Source organism: Meriones unguiculatus, chromosome 1, assembly GCF_030254825.1.
Source record: "Meriones unguiculatus strain TT.TT164.6M chromosome 1, Bangor_MerUng_6.1, whole genome shotgun sequence".
Taxonomy (NCBI): domain Eukaryota; kingdom Metazoa; phylum Chordata; class Mammalia; order Rodentia; family Muridae; genus Meriones; species Meriones unguiculatus.
In genome coordinates, this window is record NC_083349.1 from 178,267,399 (window position 1) to 178,293,366 (window position 25,968).

At 46.5% G+C, this 25,968-nt stretch overlaps 1 protein-coding gene across 4 annotated transcripts in view; it reads right to left on the reverse strand.

Annotated features, from left to right (window-relative positions):
• Grik4 (glutamate ionotropic receptor kainate type subunit 4) overlaps positions 1-25,968 on the reverse strand; it is a 426,381-nt gene that overhangs the window by 9,835 nt on the left and 390,578 nt on the right. For 3 of the 4 annotated variants that reach the window (XM_060372150.1, XM_060372148.1, XM_060372145.1), the window contains 5 exons: positions 19,103-19,212; positions 16,272-16,445; positions 12,444-12,609; positions 10,651-10,793; positions 6,452-6,580 (listed from right to left, as the gene is read on the reverse strand). In XM_060372150.1, coding sequence (XP_060228133.1) covers positions 6,452-6,580; positions 10,651-10,793; positions 12,444-12,609; positions 16,272-16,445; positions 19,103-19,212 — 722 coding nt within the window. Of the gene's footprint in view, positions 1-6,451; positions 6,581-10,567; positions 10,794-12,443; positions 12,610-16,271; positions 16,446-19,102; positions 19,213-25,968 lie in introns of all 4 variants that reach the window. The other variant, XM_060372146.1, reaches the window with a different exon arrangement.

The following is a 25,968-nucleotide window of genomic DNA, read 5'->3' on the forward strand; positions in this document are numbered from 1 at the left end:
TAGGTGGGTGTGGGTAACCACGCTACATGGGCAGAGGAAAATCAGACCGATGCATGATCTCAGCAGGTGACGTCGTACGTCCTCTTTGATGCTGATAGGCAAATCTCTACGGTGCATTTTCCATGCGCAGGGCACCGTGCTATCAGACGGAGCCCTCCCCCGGGCATTCTTCGCCGTAAATAGCAGCTCCTCCTTTAGCAGGCATAGACTGGCCGGCATGGTCTTCCCAGTGACCAACCCCTCATCTCTGCACTGCTAGGCACTATGAAGCAGAGAGCGTGTCACTTCTCCTTACCCTGACTGTGACCTCTTTCACCTAGGCCTATCAGATTCTGGGAAGGACAGCTGGAGAAAATTAAGGAAGAAAAGGACACCCAGTGGAAGAAGCATTTGAGAAATTTTGCAATGTATGGAAACACATTATGGGAGAGGTACTTCATCATGTCCCATAATACGCGCTCAAGCATCTCACTCTCCAAACCACTTGCAATCTCATTCAATTATTAAACAGGCTAGAAAGGAGACCCACTGTTTTCACTATATAAAAACATTAAAAAAGACGGAGAACTTGGGTCGTCCAACTTTTCTTAGCTAATGGGTAATTTCTGAGTAAATCTGATGGCAGAGCTGTGTTCTCTGAAAATATGAAGGCGGCCTTTAGGAGTGTTTACTATGAGCAAGGCTCCACGCTAAGGATGTAAACTCTGCCCTCGACAGTTATTTTAACTCTGACCTTGTAGTTGCCCTTGACAACTTGTGGCTCCATTTTCCCGGCAAGGAAACAAAAGTGCAGAATTTAGGCACATTGACCAAAGTTCTACACCCAAATCCAGATCAAAATCAGAGCCCACAGCCTGACGTGGTGGCACACGCCTGTAATCCCAGCACTTGGGGAGCCAGAGGCAGATGTCTTTGAGTTTGAGGCCATCCTGGTCTACAAAGTAAGTCCAGCACAGCCAAGCTACACAGAGAAACCCTGTCTTGGAACAAACAAACAAATCAGAGCCTACAGCCTTCACACCACACCAGCTTTCCCATCACTCTGTGATCCCTCAGACTGCACTGTTATATGCTCACAGAACTTAACTGGCATCCTGAAAACTGGCTTTATTGCCCAGAACACCCAAGGTGGCCAGGGTGAGGGATTCCGCATATAGGCTACAAACTCATCTCAGAAACCCTTCTCTCTTGCAGAACATGACATGAGATGACATGTCGGCTCTCCAGTCAGAGATGAGGCTTCAGAATGGCTGCCTTTCTTGGTTGCAGACTGGCCAGGGAACAACCCTCTGTTCGTGGCAACCCTCTGGAGTTTTGCTGCCTCTCAGGGCTCAGTCTGATTTGATTAGGGAGGGGCTTCCTGGAAGTATCTCTGAGTTGCTATCAAATCCCCAAAGTCAGGTTCCCACCTTCAGAGCTTTCCAAAGAAACCAGAGAACCAGAAGAGCCATGCTGGGCCCCTTGAGAAGAAAGAGGGAGGGAGAAATCCCTAGAGTCCCCCCCTTCCCCACCACCTACCCCCACTCCTGCTAAGATGTCTCAGGCTTTCATTCCCACTCTGCCAGACAGCAAGCTTCCTGTTATCCAAGGGTTCTGAAAGTCAGTGGTGCTGCCTCTTTGCCATTCTTGAAAGGGGACCCCGATTTTCACAGCCTGATGGAGTATTTGTCTTCCTTTGAAGCCCTGATTATGAGCTGCTGTTTTTCAAGATAAAGGTTTTTAATTTCTTTGGAGTTCACCCACCACCTTTTGTCTAGCAATTGTTCTATGAAGCCTTCGGTAACCCAATCCCCTTGCATGGGGATGCTGGTATCTGTGAGTGGCTAGCAAGATTTCCTTTTATAGGAGCTCAGTGAGAAAATAAACAAATAAAATACATGTTTTCTTTGAAAAGAGAAAACTGAGCAAAATGAAAACAGCTTGGCCTGGAGCCTGGCTGTTTTTGTTGTCTCCAGTCTTCTGCAGGATCTGCCATGTTATTTCTCGGTGTTTGCAGGAAGGGAGCTGGTCACCAAGCTCTAGGTGGGGCCAGAGAAAAGAAGCTATGAAGGGAAGGGGGGAATGTTTCATTTACAAGATCTGAATAAGGACCGCTAAGAAGGCTCAAGATAGAAGGCATTACCTCAATGTTAGGATTCTTCTTGGCCTCGGTGTTCGAGCTGTAATGCTGGATTAAAAGTAGAGTGAGCATCAGCTCCCTTTCTTTGAAATTTTGTGCATTTTAATAGGATAACAAAGCAGAAAAGGATTACATTAGGCTCCAGCATGTTGTCTGGTACATTTTAATTGAAACCAGACTGCCGGCAGTTACTGTCAGTTTCAGAGGTCTCCAGAAAGAAAAGACCCCCCTCCTACTTCCCTTCACCTCCATCTCTGCTTGTTCCATAGTCTTCTCATTTCTTTAGGCGAGCATGAAAGTCAACAGGTGCAAGTTATCAGAAAGAAAGATGACCCAGGAGATTCTGGGGAAAGCAAATTAAAACCCCTGCTATTTGAAAAACAAGGGGAAAAGCTCCCAAAGCTTGACTCCTGGTGGCCATTTAAAGACGTCAAGGAAGAGATCTTTTGGGTCACGCTGTTCCCAAATGTCTGACTCTTTTGAGCAGTGAGTTGGAGACTGTAGTAAGTGCAATGGCTAATTTGCCAGAGAGAAAAAGAGTAGAGGCACTCCCGCTCCCCGTCTTGGGCCAGTGCTTTCAGCATGGCCTATGTAAGTCAGGTGGGGATTTTGCTTGGCCAAGGAGGCTTGAGAATATGTGAATAATTTGTGTCTGGATTTTGGCCATGGCAGAAGAGGGACCACTGTATGAAGCTGGCCCTGGTTGCTATGGCTGGGTAGACAGCCGACATTGGTTTTCATGGAAATGTGCATAGCATCTTCCAGACAGCTCTTCTCTAGCCCTTGGCTCTTACTACAGTGCTCACTCTCATGTTCTAAAGAATATTGCAAATGCAAGTTAGTGTTGGCAGAATGGTAGGACCCAGGCATCTCCTGAGGCACAGTAACCTGGTGACTCCTCTGATGATTCTCCCTTCTCGTATGTCAATTCTTCCCTCCACATCAGGGAGCAGTTGGTCCCCACATATAACACAGAGAGCCATCCCATTCTTGCTATTTCATCCTTCCTGGGGGCCTGACTCCCACCTGTCTCCCTTTGCCCTCCACCTCAAACTCTGTTGTCTAATCAGTCTCTATAAACCTCCGTGGAATGGGAAAGGATTTCCAAAGCCAACAACTGCAGGAAAGGCTACATTTTCTGTGAATGAACTTAACTTTTACCTCCAACTCCAATTTTCATTCCAGTGACAAACAGAGACTTCTCATTAATTTTTGGTTTAAATTCAGGTAAAATTCAGTGTCTCCGTTTTTCTTTCTCCTCTTTCACTGGGTGTACTTTTGGCTTTAGGGAGGGAAGGGAACATGACGTTTCATAGAAACATCATCTCATCTTCCATTCATGACACTCAGATTTCCAATCTTCCTGTCCGGGATCTTGGGAAACCTCAGGCCTTTCACTTTCTCTGCCCCTAGTCCCTGTGTGCCTCTTCCCATGGCACCACCCTATTTTGGTATGTCATATAATTCTGGGATTTTCCAAACTCTAAAGGTGACAGAAAGATTTCTTTGTAGCTCCTGTCAGCCTCAGCTTATTCTGGGAGTGACACCAGCCATAAATCTCAGGATGGAGCGGTCTCCTTTTGGGGGATAGTCCATAACCCATCATGCCGTGATTGGGCTATCCTTTTATTCATTTTGCAGCCTTGGTGGGTTTGGATGTTGTTATCTTACTGATCATCAACTGTGACCAGTTGCCTTCGGCATGCAGCAGGAAAATGTTTGCATTCCAAAATACTTCTCCAGCAAACCCAGAGTCAGAACCTTCAATAGTGTCACCTCTGCTATGAGTGTGAAGGCTTGTTTTAAATGGTGCTTCTCCCAAGGCAATATTGTACCTTGGGGTCAGGGATGCCCTCCAAACCATGTCTGAAATCACACACCAGACTGGCTTTTGCGGTTCCACACTAGCTTACTCTAGAACCTCCAATATCTACAGCCAACTTTCTCCAAAGGGCCCATGTGCTGAGCCCAGGCTTCTACTGCGCCACGGCAGGTCCTGTGCATTGCCCTTCCCTGCTTCCACATTCTGGCTTCCATAATCCTCCTCATGGCACTTCTTTGTCTATAATGCTCTCTTTACACTGCCCCTACCTGCTCAAGATCTGGGCATTTTCAAAATCTTGTTTGTTATACTCAATCTGTAAGCAAGTTCTGATATTTTGCTCTGTACTGCCTTCATTTTTTTCTTCTTTCACTGTAGTCTGGTCAGTACCTAGGTTGTTTGTTAATCTTTCCCGAAACCTCAAGATCTTCAATGGTGAGTCTCTAAGACTTGCTTATTGCCAGCAACAGCATATCTCACTGTGCCTCGGTATCTTCTGTTGACTGGGTGATAGAGAGTTGGAAATGAATTCCTTGCTGATGGATAACAGAACAGACCATTGTGGAATTCTGAAAGTAATGTGCCACACCCTCCAGTGCAGATCAGTAATGGCTGGGATGCCCTGGGCTCTTTCTCTGAACAGAATCCAGTATTTTCCAGTTTCTGATTCACCTTCCCAGCAACTCTATAGCATGCTGGTTTCTGTAGTCATCGTGCGCGCGCGCGCGCGCGCGTGCGCGCGTATACACACACACACACACACACACACACACACACACACACACACAGGTGAGCCTGGCAATAATAACTAGATGCCTACATTCACAGACTAGCAATGGGGAGGGCTGGGATTCAAATGAGATCTGTCAATCATGGCCATCCCAATGGGTAGCTCCGGCCTTTGTGGAGGGAACATCCTAAGAAGTAGCTTTGTGGCTTCCTAGAAAGGCAGGTTTTCTTTTACATTATTTATAACCAGCCCCCTAGAACCACATTCCTAAGACCTGGCCCCGCCAGATAGAAGCCCACACATAAACACTTAGAAACACAGTGACTCTCAACATCTTGTGGGGACAATCATTCACATGAAGCAGAAAGGCAAGCACTTGCTCTCCTTCATTCCATTTCTTCCAAAGGGAGAGCATGCCCAGGTAAATCTGTTGCATATTTTAGCAAGGCTGCAAGTAGACTGCAAGGGTAACCATATGATTTACTATCCAAGTCAGGACATGTCGAGAATATGCGCTATCTAAAAATAACTAACAGGCATTAGTGGCTCTATGCTAGGTGTAATCAGAATGCCCCTGTGTCTCCTGGGTGCTCAGGAACACTCTGCATTTCTTACTGTGCACAGGTCTGTGGCTGCTTTGCATTCAACCTAATATAGTGTTCATTCTTTTATTCACCTTCCTTCCTTCCTTCCTTCCTTCCTTCCTTGCTTCCTTCCTTCCTTCCTCCCTCCCTCCCTTTCTTTCTTTCTTTTCTTTCCTTCTTTCTTTCTTTCAAGAAACTATCCTATGTGGCCTTGGGAAGCCAAGTCCCAACCTTATGAAGTAGTTACTCTAATAAAAATAGGAAGTGAACAAATAAGCAATAAGAAGATGCCATATGGTAGTGGTACAGCCTAGAAAGAAAAATAAAATATGTTTAGGTGGGAGTGGTAGGAGTCCTCTCTAAGGGAGCCTGGGGACAGAGCACCATAGAGGAGGGAACAGGCGCTACGACTTTAGGGCAGATGCAAGATGGGGGAGGCTTGAGGGAGTTTCAGACATTAAAAAGAGAGAGTTAAGGGGAACAGATCGCACTTGGCCTTGAGGCTCCAGGGAACCTGAAATTTATTCTGAGTGAGATAGGAAGTTGCTGAAAGGCTCATGCAGAGGTATGCTGTGGTCTAATTTGCATATTAAACATGAATCATTCTGGCTGCTGTCAAGACACAAAAATGGGAAAAGAAGATCAAGCTATTGCAACCATACAGGAGAGAAGCGAGAGGACGGATGTGTTGGTTTGCATAAGAATGTTTCCCATAGGATGTGGGTACTTGGTATCCAGTTGGTGATCTTTGGGGAGACTAAGGAAGTGTAGGATTACTGGAGGAAGTACAGCGCTGGAGAATGGGCCTTGAGGTTTCGAAGTCACAGGCCATTCCCAGTTTGCTGCCCCTGCCCTGTGTTTGCCATTCGAGATGTGAGCCCTCAATTACCTGCTCCAGATACCATGCCTTCATTTGGTCTTTTATCACAGCAACAGAAATACCATGATGCTGTGGGCCAGGGTGTTAACAATGGCATTGGGATTTGAAAGGCAGATTTCAGATAACACAGCAAGTGTTTCTGGGTTGTGAGGGGACACTGGTGCCTTCAGAAAAGACTCTGGAATGGGACTGGCCCTGGCAGCTCAATCTAGGTTTTGGTGTCAAAGTATACTACAAGTCACTGATTGGACTCTGGACAGGAGAACAAGGCCATGATGGTCCTGTCAAGTAGGAGGGAAGACCCAAGAGTGCTTACCTTTGGCTCTGTGGTCCTCTTCCTTGGGGCATTTTCCCCCTTCCCACCACTTCCGCTTCAGAATCTCCAGGCGGTTGTTCTCCTGTAGCTGGAGAATGGCCAGGTCGAACTCGTCCCGGAACACTGAGCCTATGGGGTCAAAGGAAAGCCCACGGCAAGATGTCAGTGTTCTCTGAGACACAATGAGCTCCCCTTCCCAGAATACTTCCTGCCCACTCTGTCAATTTGAACCTTGGCAGGGACACAGATACAGGTGGTGGCACCTGTCCCCAAGACCACACTCCTCTAGTCCATCTTCTCTGCTAAAAGATGGGCCTTCTGGTTTACTCAGTCTTCTTATCTCTTTCACTTTCCTTTCTTCCACATAACTAATATGGTCATCTTATAACCAAAGATCTCAGCATGAGCCAAGTAATGGCTTTCTAGGCATTTCTGCTACCCATCTCCCTGCCTAGCATCCTTGCTTTCTAATTTAAATGGAGGGCCTATCGGAACTCAACAACCTGCATAATGATACCCAGGAAACCAGATGTAGATCTTCCTATTAGCCTCTAAGAAGCCACCATGTGTGTTCCTGTCACACAAACCTCTCAGTCGCTTGCCCAGCTTCTGCCTCACAACTATTCATTTCTTGTGACTATTGCCATATTACATTTGACAATCATTTACCATAAGCAGCCACCAACGATTGAGAGAAGAGCTAACTAGAGCACCCTCTCATCCATCCGCATGGAGGAGCCAGTCACCAGGTGTCCCTGACTTTCACCAAAACCTACTGCCCTGCCAATCACTTCATTTCCCTGTTTCCCCTTTTCCATCAATCAGCAGGCTTCTTCCTATTGAACATAATTCTTTATTTAAAAAAAAAATTCAAAGTAATATGGTCAAGGAGCTTTGGTTCTATAATTTGGGTTTAATCATACAAACAGGCTTAAACGAATTCAGTGAAAGCTCAGTGCCCCACTGAACAGGTGGAGGCCTGTGATCATTAAGAACAAGCTGCCAGGAGACTTGGAAAACAGCTCAGTTGCCTAGTTTACGGAGATCCTATGTGAACAGGCGGCTCTGAGAATGGCCGTGATTGTCGGGTGCAGGAAGAAGCCTGACTACACCAGTGAGGGTTTTCCCGCATTTGATGTGTAGAGGAATCACCTGGGGATTTTGTTAAATGGAAGGTTCTTATTCAGTGGGTTCAGGGTAGGGCTTAAGACTGAAGTTCAAGGCAATACCCAGGCTGCTGGGCCACAGGCCGCAGAACGGTACAATGGAGTCCTCCCTTCTTTAGACACAACTGTGCTGGGTGAGCCCATGGCAAGCCTGCAGCCTTGAATGCATTTTTGTCATGGATGTCCACGCACAGTTGTCTGTAGAGCAGCTGTGTGTTGGACACTCGTAGTGAATGAGTACAGGGACAAGTTGCCCTGCAGATGTGGACAGATGTTAGGCTAACACCATCTAGAGTTAGAGACGATGCTCCACTGTAGCAGGGCACATCCTATCTAAAGCCACAGTGGACCAGGGGCCGCACCGAAGGCTATTCTGTTTGTTCCCTGTGTATTCTGCTCCCAAACCGTCTGATGTGGTTTCCATCTTTCCTTATTGGTTCTTCTCTTTCCCTGGGCCCAACACCACCACTCAGTCTGTAATGACCCTCTTCCTTCCTGCTGGAAGAAAGGCATGCAGTGTGGCCCCAGGGGATCTAAATCTCAGCTCAGCAGTGGTTGCCTAATGTTGTTTCCTGCTTCACTTGAGAACAGGAGCCTCCCCACAGCACACCCCCAGCTATCCTGGCCTGAGTAGCTGTCCTCACACAGCAACATGGCCTGTTCTGGAAAGTACTGCATTTGGAGATCAGTATCCTGGGTTCAAGGTTTCTCTTTATAGTTTATGACTTTGGATAAATTATATTCTCTGCAGCATGGGCATAACCAAATCTACCTCTCATGTGGCACCATTAAGTGAGATAACACACTTAAAACTGTATCATGACAGGTGCAGCCCAAAGGCCTTTCTCGCATTTTTTTTCCCTAGGTTATAAATGAAATTTTCTAGAACTTGACTCTTTCACCTCAGCTATGTGTGGTCAAGACTGCTGTGAAAGGAAACACTTAACATTTAGGTTAAATTTATCAAGTCAGTAGAGTATTGCCAAGGTGCGCCCCAAGTTCATCTCATGATCTACCCCACCATTTTGAAAGAAAATGTCAGCCAATACATTTCCCAAAAAGGCGCATACTCTCTAATATCAATGGGCACGGATAAAAAATATGACCATAAACAGAGCCTATGAAGGTTTTTCCAGTACACAGGGTAAAGCCTCGAGTTTACACAACCGCTGTTGTCAGAACTGACAGCATTCAGGGATGACTTCCATTATTGCCATGCTCATTTGGTTGTCTTTCAATCAGTGTTTTAAGAAGTATATGCTTTTACCAAACAACACAGGGAACTATGAGGACACTAATCTTTCCCAAGGAAGACTAAGTATGGGACATCCAGGATAGGCAACTGACAAACTACAGGCCTAACCCTCACAGTGACTCCCTGAGTAGGAATGAGAAACTTAATTCTATTACTTGCATAACTGAGGATAGAAGAGGATAAAACACCTCTCTGAGGTCCCGTGGCCAGGTGTCCCTGACTCTAAGATCATGCTCATTATATTCCGAGGTATAAATGAATTCTGTAATTTATAACACTTCCAATCATGGAAAGATCAATCCAAGGATGTGAAATGGGACGACAAGGTCTGGATGCCAAAGAGTCCTCACGTGGTCTAATGTCCCTGACTTTTTGATTCTGCCGCCTGCCACCTTATTCAGGAACATGCTCACACTATGACAGCTTGATACACTGATGTGGTCAATGGCCCACATCAAATCACCCAGAGGATGTGTTTAGATCCCTCACAATCACGGCAGCTAAACTTAGCTTATTTCCTGGTAGTGGAGCTATCAGCAAAGGGAATGTTCTTTAAGAAGCACAGCAGTGGCACCATTTTAGAAGCCAAACAACTTATGAAACCAGATGGCACCCAGTAAATGCATTATACATAAGTGCCCATTCTCAATGACCCACACCAAGTAGTAGTAGACAGAACAATGAAATTTACATAGAATTTGAATGTCATCTTATGTAATCTTGTCAGTGAACTACAATCAGCAAGACGTGTTCATCTCAGTGCCTCTAGCTCTTCCTTCTTCCCACTGGTAGTAGAGATGTTAATCAATAGAGAAATGGCCAAGGTGCCTCCCCCCCAAAAAAAAACCCAAACCAAACCAACTAACCAACCAACCAAACAAACAAACAAAGAAAACCCAAGAGACAAAGAGAACAAGGCCTAAAGTATCTGCTAAGTTATGCTTCAACAATTAGATTTTCCCCAAGTAGTGAATGAATGAAATAACCAGTCAACTAATTCTTTAATTACTGATTAGGGAGCTGGAGAGATGGCTGAGTTGGTAAAGTACTTGTTCTGTAAACATGAGGAACTGCATTTCAGCCCCCAAGTAAAAAGTAAGGCATGGTGGTGCAAGCCTGTAAGCCTAGTGATGAGAAGACAGAGTTGGGAGGATCTTTGGGCTTAGTCTATCTAAAACAGCGAGCAACCAATTCAGTGAGATATCCTGTCTCAAAAACTAAGATAGAGAGCAAATGAGGAAGATATCCAATGTCAACCTCTGGCTTCTACATGTATGTATGTACATGCTACACACACACACACACACACACACACTCTTCTACTTAGGAGTACATGTGGTGAGACACATCTTTAATCCCAGCACTCAGGAGGCAGAGGCAGGTAGATATCTGAGTTTGAAGCCAGCCTGGTCAACAGAGTGAGTTCCAGTACAGCCAAGACTACACAGAGAAACCCTGCCTTGAAACACCAATAAATAAACAAAAACATAAATAAATACATAAGTCAATAAATAAGGATGTACTTTTGCTTGCTTAAAAAAAAAAAAAAAACTTAGAAAGCCTACCTAAAGTCATTCTCAAACCTGTTGGTTCTAGACACCGGGATAATGGATTCTAGACCACATTCAGTGGCTTTGGCTCCCCTGACCCTGCCTGGAGGAAGCTATACCCAAAGGCTCTTGCTCTCCTGCATACCGACTGGCATGCCAATCCCATAGCCCTTGGTGTCCAGCAGGCCCCCAATCTGAGTGAGGTTGCAGTTTCGCTGTCGATAGTACTCATTCATGGTGGATTCCAGCAGGAAGGCGTAGTTGGAGTTCAACACCCTGGCAATCCCCTCCTCCGTGCTCTTCACAAACACGCTCGGCTGCTTGGAATACATATAATTCCACATGCGTTGGTAGGTCTGGTAACGGGAATTCTGGGAAAACATCAGAAGGAAGCAAGGTTGGGAAATGAGAAGGGAAACGTCGGCTTAAAGAGGGAGGGAATCAAAGCGTCACAATGTGGCCCCTTCTGCTGCTGTACCCACATCACAGCCAAGCACCTTTCCCTTCCTATTGTCTCAACTCAAGAGGTTCCCTGCCATTGCATTACAGAGGAGAGACTCATGCCTTTAACAGAAGATGAGGAAGGGACCCGAGGTACTGTGAGTTCTTCCTAATGGGTTGATCACTGGCTCTGTCTCATCTCCCTCCCAGGGTTTCTCTAGCACCAACCTCCTCATTCAGGCGGAATTGAAATTCTGGTCATGTCCCTTCATTGTCCCTCAGTTTGGGGGAGTGCATACAGTTTCATTTAGGACCAATAAAAAGACAGCTCTGAAAAGAAGCAGGGTGGCTATCCTCCACCCACCCATATAAATCTATCAACTATGCAACCCAAGGCTGGCTTCTGTTTTACCAATAATGACGAGATAGAATCCTGGGGGCCCATCCAAACTCTATTCGTACAAAGCCTTCCCCTGTCCCCCTGCCAACAGGCACTGAGATTCCTATGGAAAATAGACTGAAGGCCTTGGGCTTATCTCACGTGAAAACAAACTCCTTGGATGTTAGCTTGGTTAGACACCTGTGAGCCCTGGGGGAAATCTGCTTCCCTGGAGCTCTTGAAGCATATGAAAACTGCTATTCTGCGTGGCCTGCTTCTGCCAGCCTTGGTGCTCAATCAGCTTGGCTGTTATTGAACACTATACTGTGACAGGGGCTTCTCCTGAGCCTCACGAGGCAATGTCCTAAAGAACACGACTGCGTCTGCTCCAGAGAACTAGTCAGTCTAGGAGAAATGACCCCAGGTCACCTTCATTTAGTGTTTCTTAAATGTTGGTCATGTGCCCATCATTTTTACTAGTGTGAGCAGGTGCATGTATATGTGTTTATGTTTTGAATGCAGGGGTCTCTTCACTGAGTCCGGGCTCACTGATTGGCGGTACTGCTGGTTAGTGAGCTCTGGCTGGCGCTTGTCTCTGTCTCTGCCTCTGCCTCACGGGTTACAGATGTGCATGGCCACACCTTTTGTTGTTGTTGTTTGTTTGTTTGTTTGTTTTTTAAATGTAGGCAGCGAGGGATCCAAACTCAAGTTTTCATGCTTGCAAAACAAGCATTTTGCCCATGGAGCCACCCCAGCCTCATATTATTTTAATCTTGCTTTGTCTGAATACTAACTATAAACTCTAACTCCCTTTTTTAAAATTTAAATGAGCACATCAGCTCCATCCTATGCAGTAATGTAAACAAGACTACAAGTCTGATTCACAGCGTGTAACACACATAAAATAAACGCAAAACTATTATACATTTAGACGGTTCCATCACATTAGTTCTAAAATCATCTCAAGTATTAACAGCTGCTCACGCACAACAATTTGGGATGGGTTGATAGTCATACAGAGTCCTCTTGGGACCTCATTCTGGGGGACATTTTGTGGAATGGGACAGAGCTGAGCCCCATGAAGACCTCTAAGGTAGATTTTCAAAACAGAACGAGATGAGCATTTTGATCTTTAGGGCACAAGCATTTCATCTTCCGTCTGTCCTCCCCCCATGCTGGTGAGCAGCCATGTGGTGCTTACTTGGAAGAAGGTCATGCTGGAGCCTCCGTGAATCGTGCCATACTCAATGGCGGTCTGGTCAGCCAGGTCATCCACTGACTCAATGGGCACTTCCATGCGCTGCACAGTCAGGAAGGCTGCCAGGTTGGCCGTGTAGGATGAGATGATGATCAGTGTGAATGCCCACCTAGGCAGGAAGAGACCAGGAAGGTATCATTGCCCAGGCACTCCAGGGGGAGGCTTGGGCCCCTGAGCCCAGTCCTACTAGGGCCCAGGAGAAAGCAAGTGTCTTTCTTTGAAAGAGAATGTCAGTTCAGCATAGGGAGGGAAAGGATGCAGGACGTACATGAGTGTTCCCTGAAAGATGACAATTGGTTGTGTTTTTTATTTCCTTATTTCTGAAATGTGATTACTTGTTGTCATTAGAAAGATGTATAGGCCATGTACAGAAGAGTCTGGGGGCTGCAGGAGATGAGCTAGTGAGGGCCTTGTGCGGAGCTGTATGTTGCCAAGTGCTGACTGATAGCTACTACCTCAGCTAATCCCTATACCTCAGGGAGGCAAGCCCACTATCCAACTGCTGCAGGCAAGCAAAGAGAGGATCCGGGAAGCACCTTGATAATACTGATACAGCTGTACAGAGCCAGTTCTACGAACGTAACAGCAGAAAGCCTTCAATGAAGATGAACTCATGAAAAGCATCTTTGGACTGCTGAGAAGTTGAAATTGGAAAATACTCTGACAATGGGCAAGCTGCTTCAAGACTTAAAAGAGTATTCTACTGAGTTGCTAGAATTCATTTGAAATTTGAATAATTTTGCAATGCAGGCAGCATATAAGCCAAACAGCAGTGTGTTCACTCTGGTAGGTTAAGCAAGCTTTTCCCATCTGCTCATTAGGCTGGATCTACATCAGTACCTCCTTGTGTGTTAGGGGCTCAGACACAGATCTAAGCACGAAGTAGGCTGGAGAATCACCAATTCCAAATCAGTGGCATCTGAATTCACATGGCTTTACTCAGTATGCAGACATTGCTATGTTAATGCATAGCGGTGTTGTAGGATTCAGCAGCTGGCAGCTGCCAGGTGGATTTTCAAGACCAAGAAATCCCATTGTCCCTTTTGTAAGGTTACCAAGAACTCCAGCTGTTTGCTTTCCTAGGGAGACACAACCAGACCATCCACTAACTCAATGGTCCTTTATATGCTAGACCACCAGGGATGTGAACTGTTTTTTCATTTGTTTGTTTTGGGGGGTTGTTTATACTTTTTGTTTTGTTGTAGTGGTGGTTACAGTCCATTAATAAAATAGCAAGGAAAGCTGGTCTTTTCTGGGCTTATTTACCTAATAAATGGGGATAATAGCACCTGCTCTACATATCTCTGGCAAATACAACAGCAAATGAGGTACTATGTCATTTATGATAAGCAGTCTAGAATGAAATGGATGAATGCACAAGCTAGAGAAACGTGGAGAGATCTCCAGGCTGGCTAGGAGATAAAAATCATCTGGCCACCTCCCTGAGGCCCTTTCCAGTAGCGACCTCTAAGTGACAGGCTTGCCTCCCAGCTCAAGAACCTCCTTCAGTTCTTTACACTGGTGGAGGCTGATCCTCATGACCATTCCTAGGGGCAAGCCTGAGTTTGGCAGCAGCCTCGATGCACTGATGAGAAGCCAGGTTAATGTACCTTGAATGTAGACATGGCCTCAGAGCTGTCTGGGAGCTTCTCTCAGGCTCATGGCTACACTCTGATGCTTGTCCTTTCCTGGGTGGAGTGTTTAGGGCCATGGTCATAAGGGCAAACCAGCTCTACTGACCCAATGCAGGCCGAGCTATCTCAAGGAGTTGGTGGAGCTGTGCCCCTGTATCAGAGGACATTAGCAGTTGGGAAGCTGGCACTCTTCTGAACAATGTGACATTTTCTGTAACTTGCTCGGGCTAGAAGGCCAAGGCCTCATGGTGGTGCCAACTAAACCTTGATTTCAATATCTAAGAACTTAAGAGGTAGAGAGACATGCTGATAACTGTGGATAAGGGATAGTAAGGGTGTCTCACGGCGGCTTTTCTTTGTTACAGAGTTCCCTTCCCAGCATGCTCTGGAACACAGTGACTCTGAGTCACTGAGACCGTGAGTCTGATGTCTGAGGCCTGGTCTTTAGAGCAGCACCCAGCAGGAGGTGGACTTCTAAAACTCTCTGGAGGAAGGCTTTCCGTGGGGGGCAATGGGGAGCCAAGGGTAGATGCAACAGGCAAAGAACAATGGCCCCAGGCACACCAGCGGCAATGAGCTTAGGAAGACAACACCCAAAGAAAATAACACTCTCAGGGGCTCCTCTCTCAAGGCTTCTGTCTGGGTTTCCTATATTTCGAGGGATTCTGAGACTGTCTCTGCTGGGCCAATATCCTCTTCTTGGGGACACAAGGCCCAGTACCACATGTTGAGCTACTCAGTAACTTTTCTGCAATGCCCATGAACAGGCAAGCATCTTGCCCAAGTGGCTTAAATCCTGCCATATTTTGTATTTATCAGAGCAAACGAAAATCCTAGATAAAAGGGGTGTCATTGTTCCAGCTAACTAGCCCCAGCTCTAGAAACAACTCTGGTACCTGTGTGTAAACCAACTTGTATAACCTAGGCACTAGTAATTAAGGACGGAAGTACCTAGTCTCCTTTGCCTTTGGCTTAAACAGGTCGAGGAGGAAGCAGGGGACTAAGGTTGGAATTTCTGGGAGCTGCAGCAGTCAAACCTTGTAGATTGTAGATTGCTAAGAGAGGGTCCAATAAGTGTATTTTGCCAACTTGTCTTCTGGGCTACCTATGTTCATTTCCCCCGCAAAAGTCTAATACAAAGCCTAGTTGATTTCACAGTTCCTGTAAGTTTTCAAAGAACTTTCTTAATGTTGAATCATTTGCCCATTCGAGAGTCTAAGAGCTTGACCATTCCTGGATTTCCTGAGACAGACAGGCCAGGCCCACAGAGCCAGGAGCAGGAGGAGGACAGAGGCTGAGACAGCTGGGAGCAGAAAGCGGAAGAGGAGCCTTCTCCTTCAGGGACTTTACTACAGATTCTGTTTGTATAAATCTGCACATACTTTCTCTTGGCCAGCCACTCCATCTCAGTCACTTTTCAGGTCAAGAGGTCGGATTTTGCTATAGACCATCAAAGCTGTTTCCTTGGTGGTGGTGGTGGTTGTTCTTCTTGCCCTTCCTTCCTTCCTTCCTTCCTTCCTTCCTTCCTTCCTTCCTTCCTTCCTTCCTTCCTTTTCCTTCCTTCCTTCCTTCCTTCCTTCCTTCCTTCCTTCCTTCCTTCCTTCCTTTTCCTTCCTTCCTTCCTTCCTTCCTTCCTTTTCCTTCCTTCCTTCCTTCCTTTTCCTTCCTTCCTTCCTTCCTTTTCCTTCTTTCCTTCCTTCCTTCCTCCCTTCCTCCCTCCCTTCCTTCCTCCTTTCTTTCTCTTATTTTGTTTTGGCTCTCCTCTGTACCCACACCCCAGAGGCAGTGCTATGTTTTAAGACAGAGTAAATACTACTGAGCCTTCACCCTCTCTTACCTCCCACATCCACATTACCCAACCCCCTCTGAACTTGTAAAACAGATGGTTCCCTGCTAGGGTCTGCCTGGCAAGGCACATCTTCCTGGCTATATCTACCTGTCCATCAGAAAGGACAGGTCTGTTTGGAACCCATGCAGGGTTTCTCCCTGTAGTCCTGGCTCTCCTGGAACTCCCTCTGAAGACCAGGCTGGCCTCAAACTCAGAGATCTGCCTACTTCTGCCTTCCAAGTGCTGGGGTTAGGGAGCATTTGCCACCACCACCCAATCCCCTAGCCCTTGGGATGCTATGGACCTTACCAAACACCACTGACACAGCGGGTGGACAAGGCACGAGGAGCGATGGTGGAGCCTTGCTGCATGAAGCCTCCCACAGGAAACCAGAGGCTGTTACCTAGGGAGTACTGGTTGACCAGAAGGTTACACCGGCCCTGCGCACAAGGGTGTGGGCTGTACCACTCATACGGAGTTAACCTGTAGGAGAGAATCCAAATTCCTGTGGTGAGGTGGGTAGATATAGGGTGCTGGAGAGGGGTACAGCTCACTGGCTGTCCCTGTACTGTACTTAGATTCTTGAATTTCTTTTTCCTATGGAGGGGCCTAGGAAGGGGTATGGACCAGGTTGGTACTTCTCAAACTATTTGAATTTAATCATTCAAATAAATACCTTTCTCCCCTAAGTAAACTCAGATGTTCAACTCCAATATTGAAAATGACTAAAAGTGATGTCTCTGACAGAAAGTTGGGAGCATCAGGGGTTGGGTAGCCTGGAAAGGTCCTTGCTCTTTCATGGTCAATTCTCATGGAGACCAGAGAAAGTTCCCAGGGTTCCATAGGGCCATGGCTTAAAAACCCTCACCCTAGTTCTGTAGTTCTCAAACCCTGGGCTACATCAGAATTGCCAGGAAGGCTGGTAGCCCCTGTGCAATAAGTCTGTGAGTTGTATGAAGACTAAAAATCTGCAAGGTCCTGAGTGATGTGGATGGCACCAAGTCAGTATCCACAGTGACAGCCACTGGATTCCTCTTCTCAGACACAATTGCCTAGCCTTAGAGATGCCGAAGTACAAGTATTAGCACTCCGCCCTGCTGTGAGGTAGCTCTGGTGATGAGCTGGCTTGGGGATGGCTGCCTAGAGTTTCATTTTCCTGCTCTAAAATCTCACCCAGAAGTACAGCATACGAGAGGCGAAAGTACAACCTGTCTGAATGAAGAGTCACCGGGGCTCCAAGTTCTCAATACCCACATGTGTCTGAAACCTCTCAGGAGCCTTTGTACTCCATGAAATTCATTTGCAAACCATTGCTGTAGCATAGATATCCCAGGTTTGCATAGCATACAAATATGCAGTCATATGACTATCCCTTAAATACTTTTTCTATTTCCAGTCTTTGAGACAGGGTTTACTTTCACCTAGGCTGGCCTGGAACTCACTACATAGCCCAGATTAGACTAAAAGTCATGGCAGTCCTGCGTCATCCTCCTACCAAGATAAACTAACACAGTTTCAGTTGTTGTTGTTGTGTTATTCGCTAATGCCAGATTTGGGACAGCGTGGGGGTGTGGCAGCCACAGAGGCAGGGGCAGAGCCCATCAGGGCAGCTTTAGGCAAGTCAAGCCTGTGTGTTTATGCAGTAACAAAGCCCTAAGACCGTTTTCAGAGCGAGCCTTAGAGGTGACTTGAAAGCTGCACAGAGTCCACTTGAACCAACTGTCCATGCATACAGGCTCAGCCACAGGGGGCCAAAGAGAATCTCAGAGCAGCGGAGCCTGGATCTTACAGACAGCTTCCTAAACACAGCAGCAGACAGCACTGCGAAGTGGAGAGCGGAAGTGTCAGACAGCATGCGAGCTCCCGCGCCTCGCCAGCTGTCACTGACAACAGATACTTGACAGTGGCGATGCCTGTGGGGCCGAGAGGGGTGGGTGGCATACAAGTAGCAAAACTCGGTATTTGAAGACTACTAGGTGGTCACGAAGGGCGTTCGATTTTGCCTTTGATCACCATGAGAAGAGTCACATGGGGCGCCTGTAAGGCTCAGTACTTTCCTGCTGCCTTTCCCGAGCAGAAAGAACATGGACTCCCCAATCCATAGAAGGGACATGGTCTTGGGAAGACCTCCTCAAAGAGAGAGAGCAGGGACCAAAGGAACACGTGGCCCCGATGCTGGTGTCTGGAGACAAAGAGAAGCCACTTGGAACAGAGCCTCTGTTGGATTTCTAGCTCATTCTGACTCATTCTGAGCTATTCTCCATTCCCACTCAACAGTCCGCTATGGTGAGCTGAGAGGTGAGCAGGTGGTGGGTACTTGAGTGGGTGGAAGATGGTTTGTCCTAAAGTCCAGGCTACCTTAGTTTGAGGGCAAATATTCCCATCTATGTACATTCTTAGGAAGTTACAGCTTAGGGACATCCTGGAGTTCTTCCCTATTGGCAGGAAAGGCTCCTGGTTTCTGGAGACAAGGGGAAGCTAATTCTCTTTAGCCCCAGATCCCAACCATTTCTCCCAACTCAACACTGCATACAAATGTACCCTCTTGTTGCCTGCTACCCTCTGTGGTTCTTGTTCAACAAGACAGCTGTGTTTTCAGAGGCAGAGCCAGCCTCTGCAGAAGAGGCATTCTCCCTGGCCTGTGTCACTGTGGCCTCTGGTTCCCCCTCTCCCTCCACTCTGTCTGGATTTTCAGGCTCCATTTCTTGTCATTCAGCACTTTATGGCAGATCCTGGCAAAGATAGATGCCAGGATAGCCAAATGCACCGTGCTTAATTAGAGTCATCTTCCTGTCACCCCCTCCCTCTCCTCTCTTTCCCAAAGCTCCTATACAAGTTGGGGTGGGTGGCTGGGAGGATTCAGGAGGTCGGAATACAAAACCAGATCCAGACGAGCAAACCTGTCCATGCTGTGCATGGTGGTGAACACATGCGTGGACAGATGGATGGGCAGTGTGAGGTTGACAGCTGGGCAGAGAGTGTTTCAGGCTCCCAGTCCCTCTCCCGTCTCTATTTGGCACAAAGGTCTTCTAAACCATCCTCTCTCCTCCTCCTAGCCACCCCCTCGCCCCATGCAGTTCCCAGAGTGGACACAAGATGGCGGTGTGAGGACAGGGAAGGCAAGGGAAAGGGAAGAGTACCGAGCCACCAAGAAGAGGACACAGCTGACCGCCAGATAAGCCAGAAGCATGAAGAGCCAGACTCCTGGAGAAAAGGGGTCCAGAAAGGAGAAATAGCCCGGTCTGCGTCCCTGAAAATGGAGATGAAAAAAGATTCATAGTCAGTCAAAATGGCTTTGGGGAGGTCAGGGCAGGGAGCATTAATTTGGTCCTAGCATTTTTGTGTGTGTGTGTGTGGGGGGTGAGCTCTGGGTGATTCTAACGATGCCAGGGATGATGGTGTAGCTGAGACTGTTCTGAACACCATATAAACCCTGATTTACAGATGAAACTGAACAGCAGTGTGGGCCTGTCTCTTCCTGGGATGAGGGGGATTTCTGCTGAGCATATCTGCCAGCCCTGTGGCTTACTGCCTCTGTTCCCAGGGCTCAGGAGACCCTGTGAGCTTCTGTTGCTGTGCCAGGGTCTGACCGCAGTGTCTCTATTTAATGTCTGTATCTTTCTACTGAGAGAGTTCACACAGCAGGTTTCCTGGGCTGTTTGCTCTGCACAGTGTTCTCAGACAGTGGAAACACTCATGTGAGTTTTGACCCAGCCCTGAGGGGCTCAGCTGATTAATGTTCATTTTATTAGTGAAGAAACCAAAGCCCAAGAGATGCACCCAGCATTACACAGTGGTAAACGGGAGACTTTGAGACACATCTTCTAACTCAGAGTCACCATCGTGTCCCTCACACCATGATGATATGCTACTCCAGAAGCTGGAGCCAGGACGGGAAGATAGATGCCAAGTTCCACGTCTCGCGAGAGAGAAGACTAGAGTGCTAAAGATGGTGTCAAGGTGTTTGCTATATCTTCAGCTGTGTGGTCCTGGGCAAGTCTGGCCTGATCTTGTCTGCTCTCAGCTAGAGCTGGGCTAGATCAGATCCACTCTCCAAAAGCTAAAGGTTTGCTTCATTACCTAACAGCGAGTGTTTCATTTTTCATTAGTTGTCAAGTATGAAAAGAGTTCACACACACACCCATATCCCTATCTTTCTCTCTGATCTAACACTCTAGATCAGAATGAACATCGAGTCTCAACCTGTGGGCCAAATGACCTTTTCTCAGGGATCACCTAAGACCATCAGAAAACACAGTTATTTACATTACAAGTCATAACAATAGTGAAATTACAGTTATGAAGCCATAACAAAAATAACTTTATGGTTGGAAGTTACTACAGCATGAGCTATTACGGGGTCACGGTACTAGAAAGGCTGCGAACCACTGGCCTAGATCTGACAGCACGGGAGCTGAGTGGTAGTTGCCGCTTAGGATGGGGTATGCTAGCTCCAGCCCCATTCATGTGTCAGCTCTGCTTCTTTTGTTTACTACAAAACCACCGGGCTAGATGCTGTCTAAGGGCCATTCAAAACAGAAATGCCGTGATTTGTATGATCTCCGGAATCCAGGAAGTCTGTGGATGGAACGAGAGGTCAATATCACCTTCAGCTATGCTATGAAAAGATGCGCTTTCACACTTCAGATTCTATCAGTCAATAATAGCACCTACTATCTGAATACGGGTACGTCATACTTGCTTGGTGTGTGTGGGGTTCCCTGGAAAATAAACGCAAAACACCTGTGCCAGTACTGACTGAGCTCCACCAGCTCTCTGAGTTGATACCAGTCACAGGAAGTCACAAAGGCCTGAGCACCTTGCAGTACCAGTGTCTGCCCTGTAGCCTCCCGTGTGGTAGCGAGACAGACAGTTCTGAGTGACCGCATGGAACCTGCATAGCCCTACTCCCCAGTGACTTCAGCTTTTCTGGCAGTGTCGCGTTCCCTCTCAGAGAGCCAGGAGGAACACCCTCAAGCCACCAGAAGACTACGGCTCAGAGGAGACTGTAGCCAATGATTCACTGCCTGTCCTGTGACAGGCAGCCATTCTTGGGGCCTGTAGCCTTTCAGCAATGTGACCAGACCTCTTAGGCAACCTCTTTGAAAACCATTTTCTCTCCCTGTGTATCACAGGCCAGGGAGAGTTCAAGTGTACTTCCTCATGGTGCAGGAATGCTTGATGTACACAGAACACTTGATCAGAGTGGTTGGCAAAATAAGCCTGAATGAGAAACACAGGCCAGGGAAAAGAACAGCAAGAGGGGACAGGACAGAGACCAGACCATGAGTGTGTTTGGTCCCATCATTACATAATCCTCTAACAAGAAACATGGGGTTCAGGGGCACAGAATCTGGGTCCCTGGTTGCTTATTCCAATGTCTGCCACAGGCTGGCTGTCTTATTCATCACCCTAGCAGCCAGTGGCAGACACAGAAAGATGCAGAGCATGAAAAACCCACCCAGATGAAGGGCTCAAAGGAGACCACCTTGCCTTTGCTTCTACTGTGGCAGACACTGCTAGCTTGGTCCTCTCTCAGGGTCTCTCTTATTTCCAGATGACTCCAGATAAATGTAGGTGAATTCTACGTGACCTTTCAGGAGCATTTGTCTCTGTGTCTTTTAACTGACGGGAGAGGATTTTTTATTACTGCTTTCTTAATCTGAAGCCCCATTAGAAATCTATACCTAATTTTGTCAAAAGCAGTGAACCCAAAGAAAATGATGTAAATGTGGCCTCACTAGAAAGCTATCAGTAACAGTGGCAATGTAACACCCAATTTCACCAGTAACTGTTTGACATCAACCAGGAGGCAAGGCCTGGGCAGTCATTTGAGATCCAGGTCTGGGTTTAGGCTGGGCCACACTGTTGAGATCACAGCAAAGGAATCATGTTCCTGGCAAGATTCTGAGTGCCAACCATTTTCCCTATATGGATGTTTAAATTGCTTCCTTCCAGGGAACACCCTTATCACTGGGACTTGGGAACAAATCATGGTCACATGCCAAAGGCATTTCTTCAGAAAACTAGCTGTTTCTGAACCCAAAAGATGTGTGAGGGGGACAACTTGTCTTCTGAAAAACTTGGTACCTCACCAGGCACTCTTGATTTCAATACCCAATTTTCCATGCTGACAGACAGAAGAACTGGGACCCAGGGAAGCTGAGTGTCTCACTCAAATCACTGGTGATGGCTTCCATTTCCCTGGTACTCACTCATCAAGCTGTGCCACCAGCACTGTACGACTCCATTCTCATGGCAGCTGTACCAAGTCTTGTTCGACTCTTAATTTTTGCAACTCGCTCCAATAAACTCCTTAATTAATCCCAAGCCTTCTACCCAGTGCCAGGAGAATCCCAACTTACTCGATCCTGCCCACTTAAAGTACTCATAAATGTTATTTATCTATCCTCGTCATCATTTATTGTGACTCTGTTGTTTTATAGGCATTTGTATTGATTTATACAATCAATATAACTGCTGGACTGCAAGTGGGGCCAGTTCCTCTCCGTGAGTGCGACCGTTCTAAATGTAGATAAGTAGTGCTTGATGTATCTCTCTATATATATAGCCAAAGTCATAGATCTGTTCCTCAGAGGTCAAGGACAGGCCAAGTCCTTGAAAATTAGAAGCAGTTGCCTTGGCTTTTGTGCTGTGTTTCAATCTGTCCCCCGCCCCCAGTTTACATCTTTGGTTATAAGAGAGCCATAAAAGTTTGGTCGCTAACTAGCCTATGGTCCTGGTTTATGGAGATTGTTTGAATTTCAGCATGGCAGCGAACCTTCCCATATGAAATATGCCAATACTTTCTTTTATTCTTAAGCATCTCTCAGTTCACTAAGATTTCTGTGCATTGGAAAATGATATTGTAGAAAGAAAGCACTCTCCTTCCCAAAGCCTGGAGCCAAATGCATAGGGATGATGTCAGATAATGCAGAATAAGAGGTGAATGAAAATACCAACTCTGGAGTCAAACTGCCAAGGTTTACACTGGTGTTCTAGCTAGCTACAGGCTCAACAGTGCTGGGCAAGCGACTTCACCTCTGGGTGTCTGTGCACTCTTTGTAACTTGGGGGTAAAATAATCTGACTTTGCGGGGTTGTGCTGAGAACTGAAGATATAGGAAGGTGTGTGTGCACGCGTGTTAGCGGAGACAAGTGGCCTAGGCTGGACTTGAGCTCACTGTGTAGCTCAGGCTGACTTCAAATTTATGATCTTCTTGTCTCTGTCTCTGGAGTGCTAGGATTACAGTCATGTGCCATTATGCCTGCCTCCCATTCCAATCCTTACAAGTCGGCTCCACTTCAGCTTTCCCAAAGAAGTTTCCCAAAGAGTGGAGCTGACATACGGCAGATGCTCTTTGAACTGCGGAAGGGCAGTGAGCCTCACCTCCATTTCCCTACACATTCCACCAGTGATGTCACACACACCCCCCCGTGCCCCCTTTCTCTAGTATGTCACTGACAAGGCTCATCATGTTCTCTGTGTACTTTTGAATGTCTACAGAACTTAATGGCAGTGAACGGAGCAGTTTTCTGTTGGACATCCTCTAGGGTTGAAAGGGAAAGGAAATAGTTTATCTTTAATTCAGCGTAGGAGAGGCAGAGGAAGTTATAGATGACTTATAAAAGCTCGTGTGGATAACTGCAGTATGTGTCTTGTGTAGTAAGACTTATTGTACACTCTGCCTCTAAACCCAGGAGGATAAAGAAAGCAAGCAGCTACCTCCCTTCCACACAAAACACATAGATACTTGGTTGCCAATATATCTCACACATCAGCCTATCTAGTCTCACTTCACTGCTTGGAGGTCTCTTTTGGAGAGTTCCCATCCTAGCATTAACCTTGACTCACTGAGTAGTCAGTTCTAGGCAAGCCACTCACCAGGTCTTGGTGTCTTTATCTTTTTTCTCCTATAAATGCAAAACACCATGATTCACATGAAGGATGCATATGACCACTAGTAAAACAATGCTGATATGACAACCTGGGCTGCTTGAGGGAGATGGATCGATAGCCAGTATTAACATGACTATCTGTCCAGGGATCTATATTTCTATTGATGGGTTATGTTATCAAGTTACTTGGCTTTAAGACTTGGACACTATTCATTTTGACCTCCTTAGAAAAGAAAAATGAGCTAGAAGCAACTCACTGGCTGGCTTAGAGCTATTTTCCCTGTTCCTAGACAGACTTTCTGAAATTAAACAGACCATCCTGGGAAACAGACAACCTATCCAACAAATGGCAGGCATTAACTTGATGTTGGCATTTATTTGTCTCTCACTTTTTGATTACTGCTTATCATAAGTACTGTTCAATTGTTGTGAAGAGACACCATGACCAAGGTTACTTTTATAAAAGAAAGCATTTCGTTTGGGTCTTGATTATAGTTTCAGAGGGTTAGTCCATTATCATCATGGTTGGGACCATGGTGGCATGCAGTAAGACATGGTGCTGGAGCAGCAGCTCAGAGCTTTATATTCTGATCTGCAGGCAGCAGGCAGAGAGACAGAGACAGAGAGAGAGAAGAGGGAGAGTCAGTCACTGGGCCTGGTATGGGCCTTTAAAACCTCAAGACCACCTCCCGGGACACATCTAGTCCCAAAAGACCACATCCCCTAATCCTTCTTAAACAGTTCTACTGAAACCAAACATTTAAACATATTAGTCTGTGGAAGAGGTTCTCCTTCAAACTATCAGACATCTGATTATTTCTCTTTTTCTTCTATTAGTTTTCTTGAGTGAAAATACTCTAGCTAAAAGCAAAGGAAAGAGAAAGACCATGGAACTTTCCTATCCAAGGAGGCTCAGGCACTTGGGTTGGCTGGAAACCTTTTGTGGCATCACAGATCCAGCAGATTGAATCATCAGATAGAACAGGACCATGAACAAGCGTCTAATGAATGCATGTCCATCCCAGTGGGGGAAATACACATACTACGGTATAGGACAAATGATTGAAAGTATTTGGGACCTGGAGACAGGAAACCTGGCTTCAGTGCCTGCTACAGCACTCATGACCAGGCCTACAGGGTTCCAGCCTCCTGCTCCATGCACTGGAAACCTCTCCACCTATTCCTGGCACTGCTGCATTCAGCCAGACACTTAGGGAAGTGTCTCATAAATCAAGAGCTGTGCGTCAACATGCTATATCTTAGACATCAATCCAATCTCCCTGAAGAAGCCAACATGAAATTATTTAAATGAAATTTACCCATTTGGGGGTTAAATGGGCCAAATGTTGAATTCCTGGTTGGATTCTGGCAAGTTCCAATAATACCTTTCGACAACAGACAGGGAGTGCTTGAGGTATACAGACTTACTTTAATATTAGTCTGAGCAAAAACATCATGAGGTAAATTGTTGCAGCAGGGGGAAAAAGATATACTCTGTCAAATATGTTTTTTTCCAGGCTGTTCTCTTCTCTGCTCATACATAGTTGAGAACACACAGTACACATTAATACCTTAAAACTCTCGAAAACAAAATCCCCCTGGAGATAGACTGCTAGACTAAACCCTGAACTTCTCTCATTAAAAAGAAATGAGTTAATTTGCCAGGGGACTCATAAGCCTTGATCTCCATCCAAATCCTATCACTTGACTGTCATCTCTGAAGCATCAAGGCCAGCCCCCATTCTAAAGGCCCAGCCGTGAGTGCAGGGCTTAGAATCACACCTGGTCCTGATGCTTTCTCAGGTGGATGCTGTGATGCCGGACCTCTATCAGCAGCTTGACTGGATCTGGACCCCTCCCCCACCCAAGAGACACAGCTCTGCAAATGTCTGTGAGGGTATTTCTAGAGATGTCTAGCTGAGGAGGGAAGCCCTGCTCTGAATAGGAGGAGCACCACCTCATGGGCAGGAGACTTGGACTTAATAAAAGGAAAGACAGAAGGAAGGCTGCCACATCCATCTCTCTCTGCTTCTTGATTGTGGATACGATGTGATGTGATGAGTTGTCTCACATTTCTGCTGCCAGTCCCTCCCTGCTGTGATGGACGG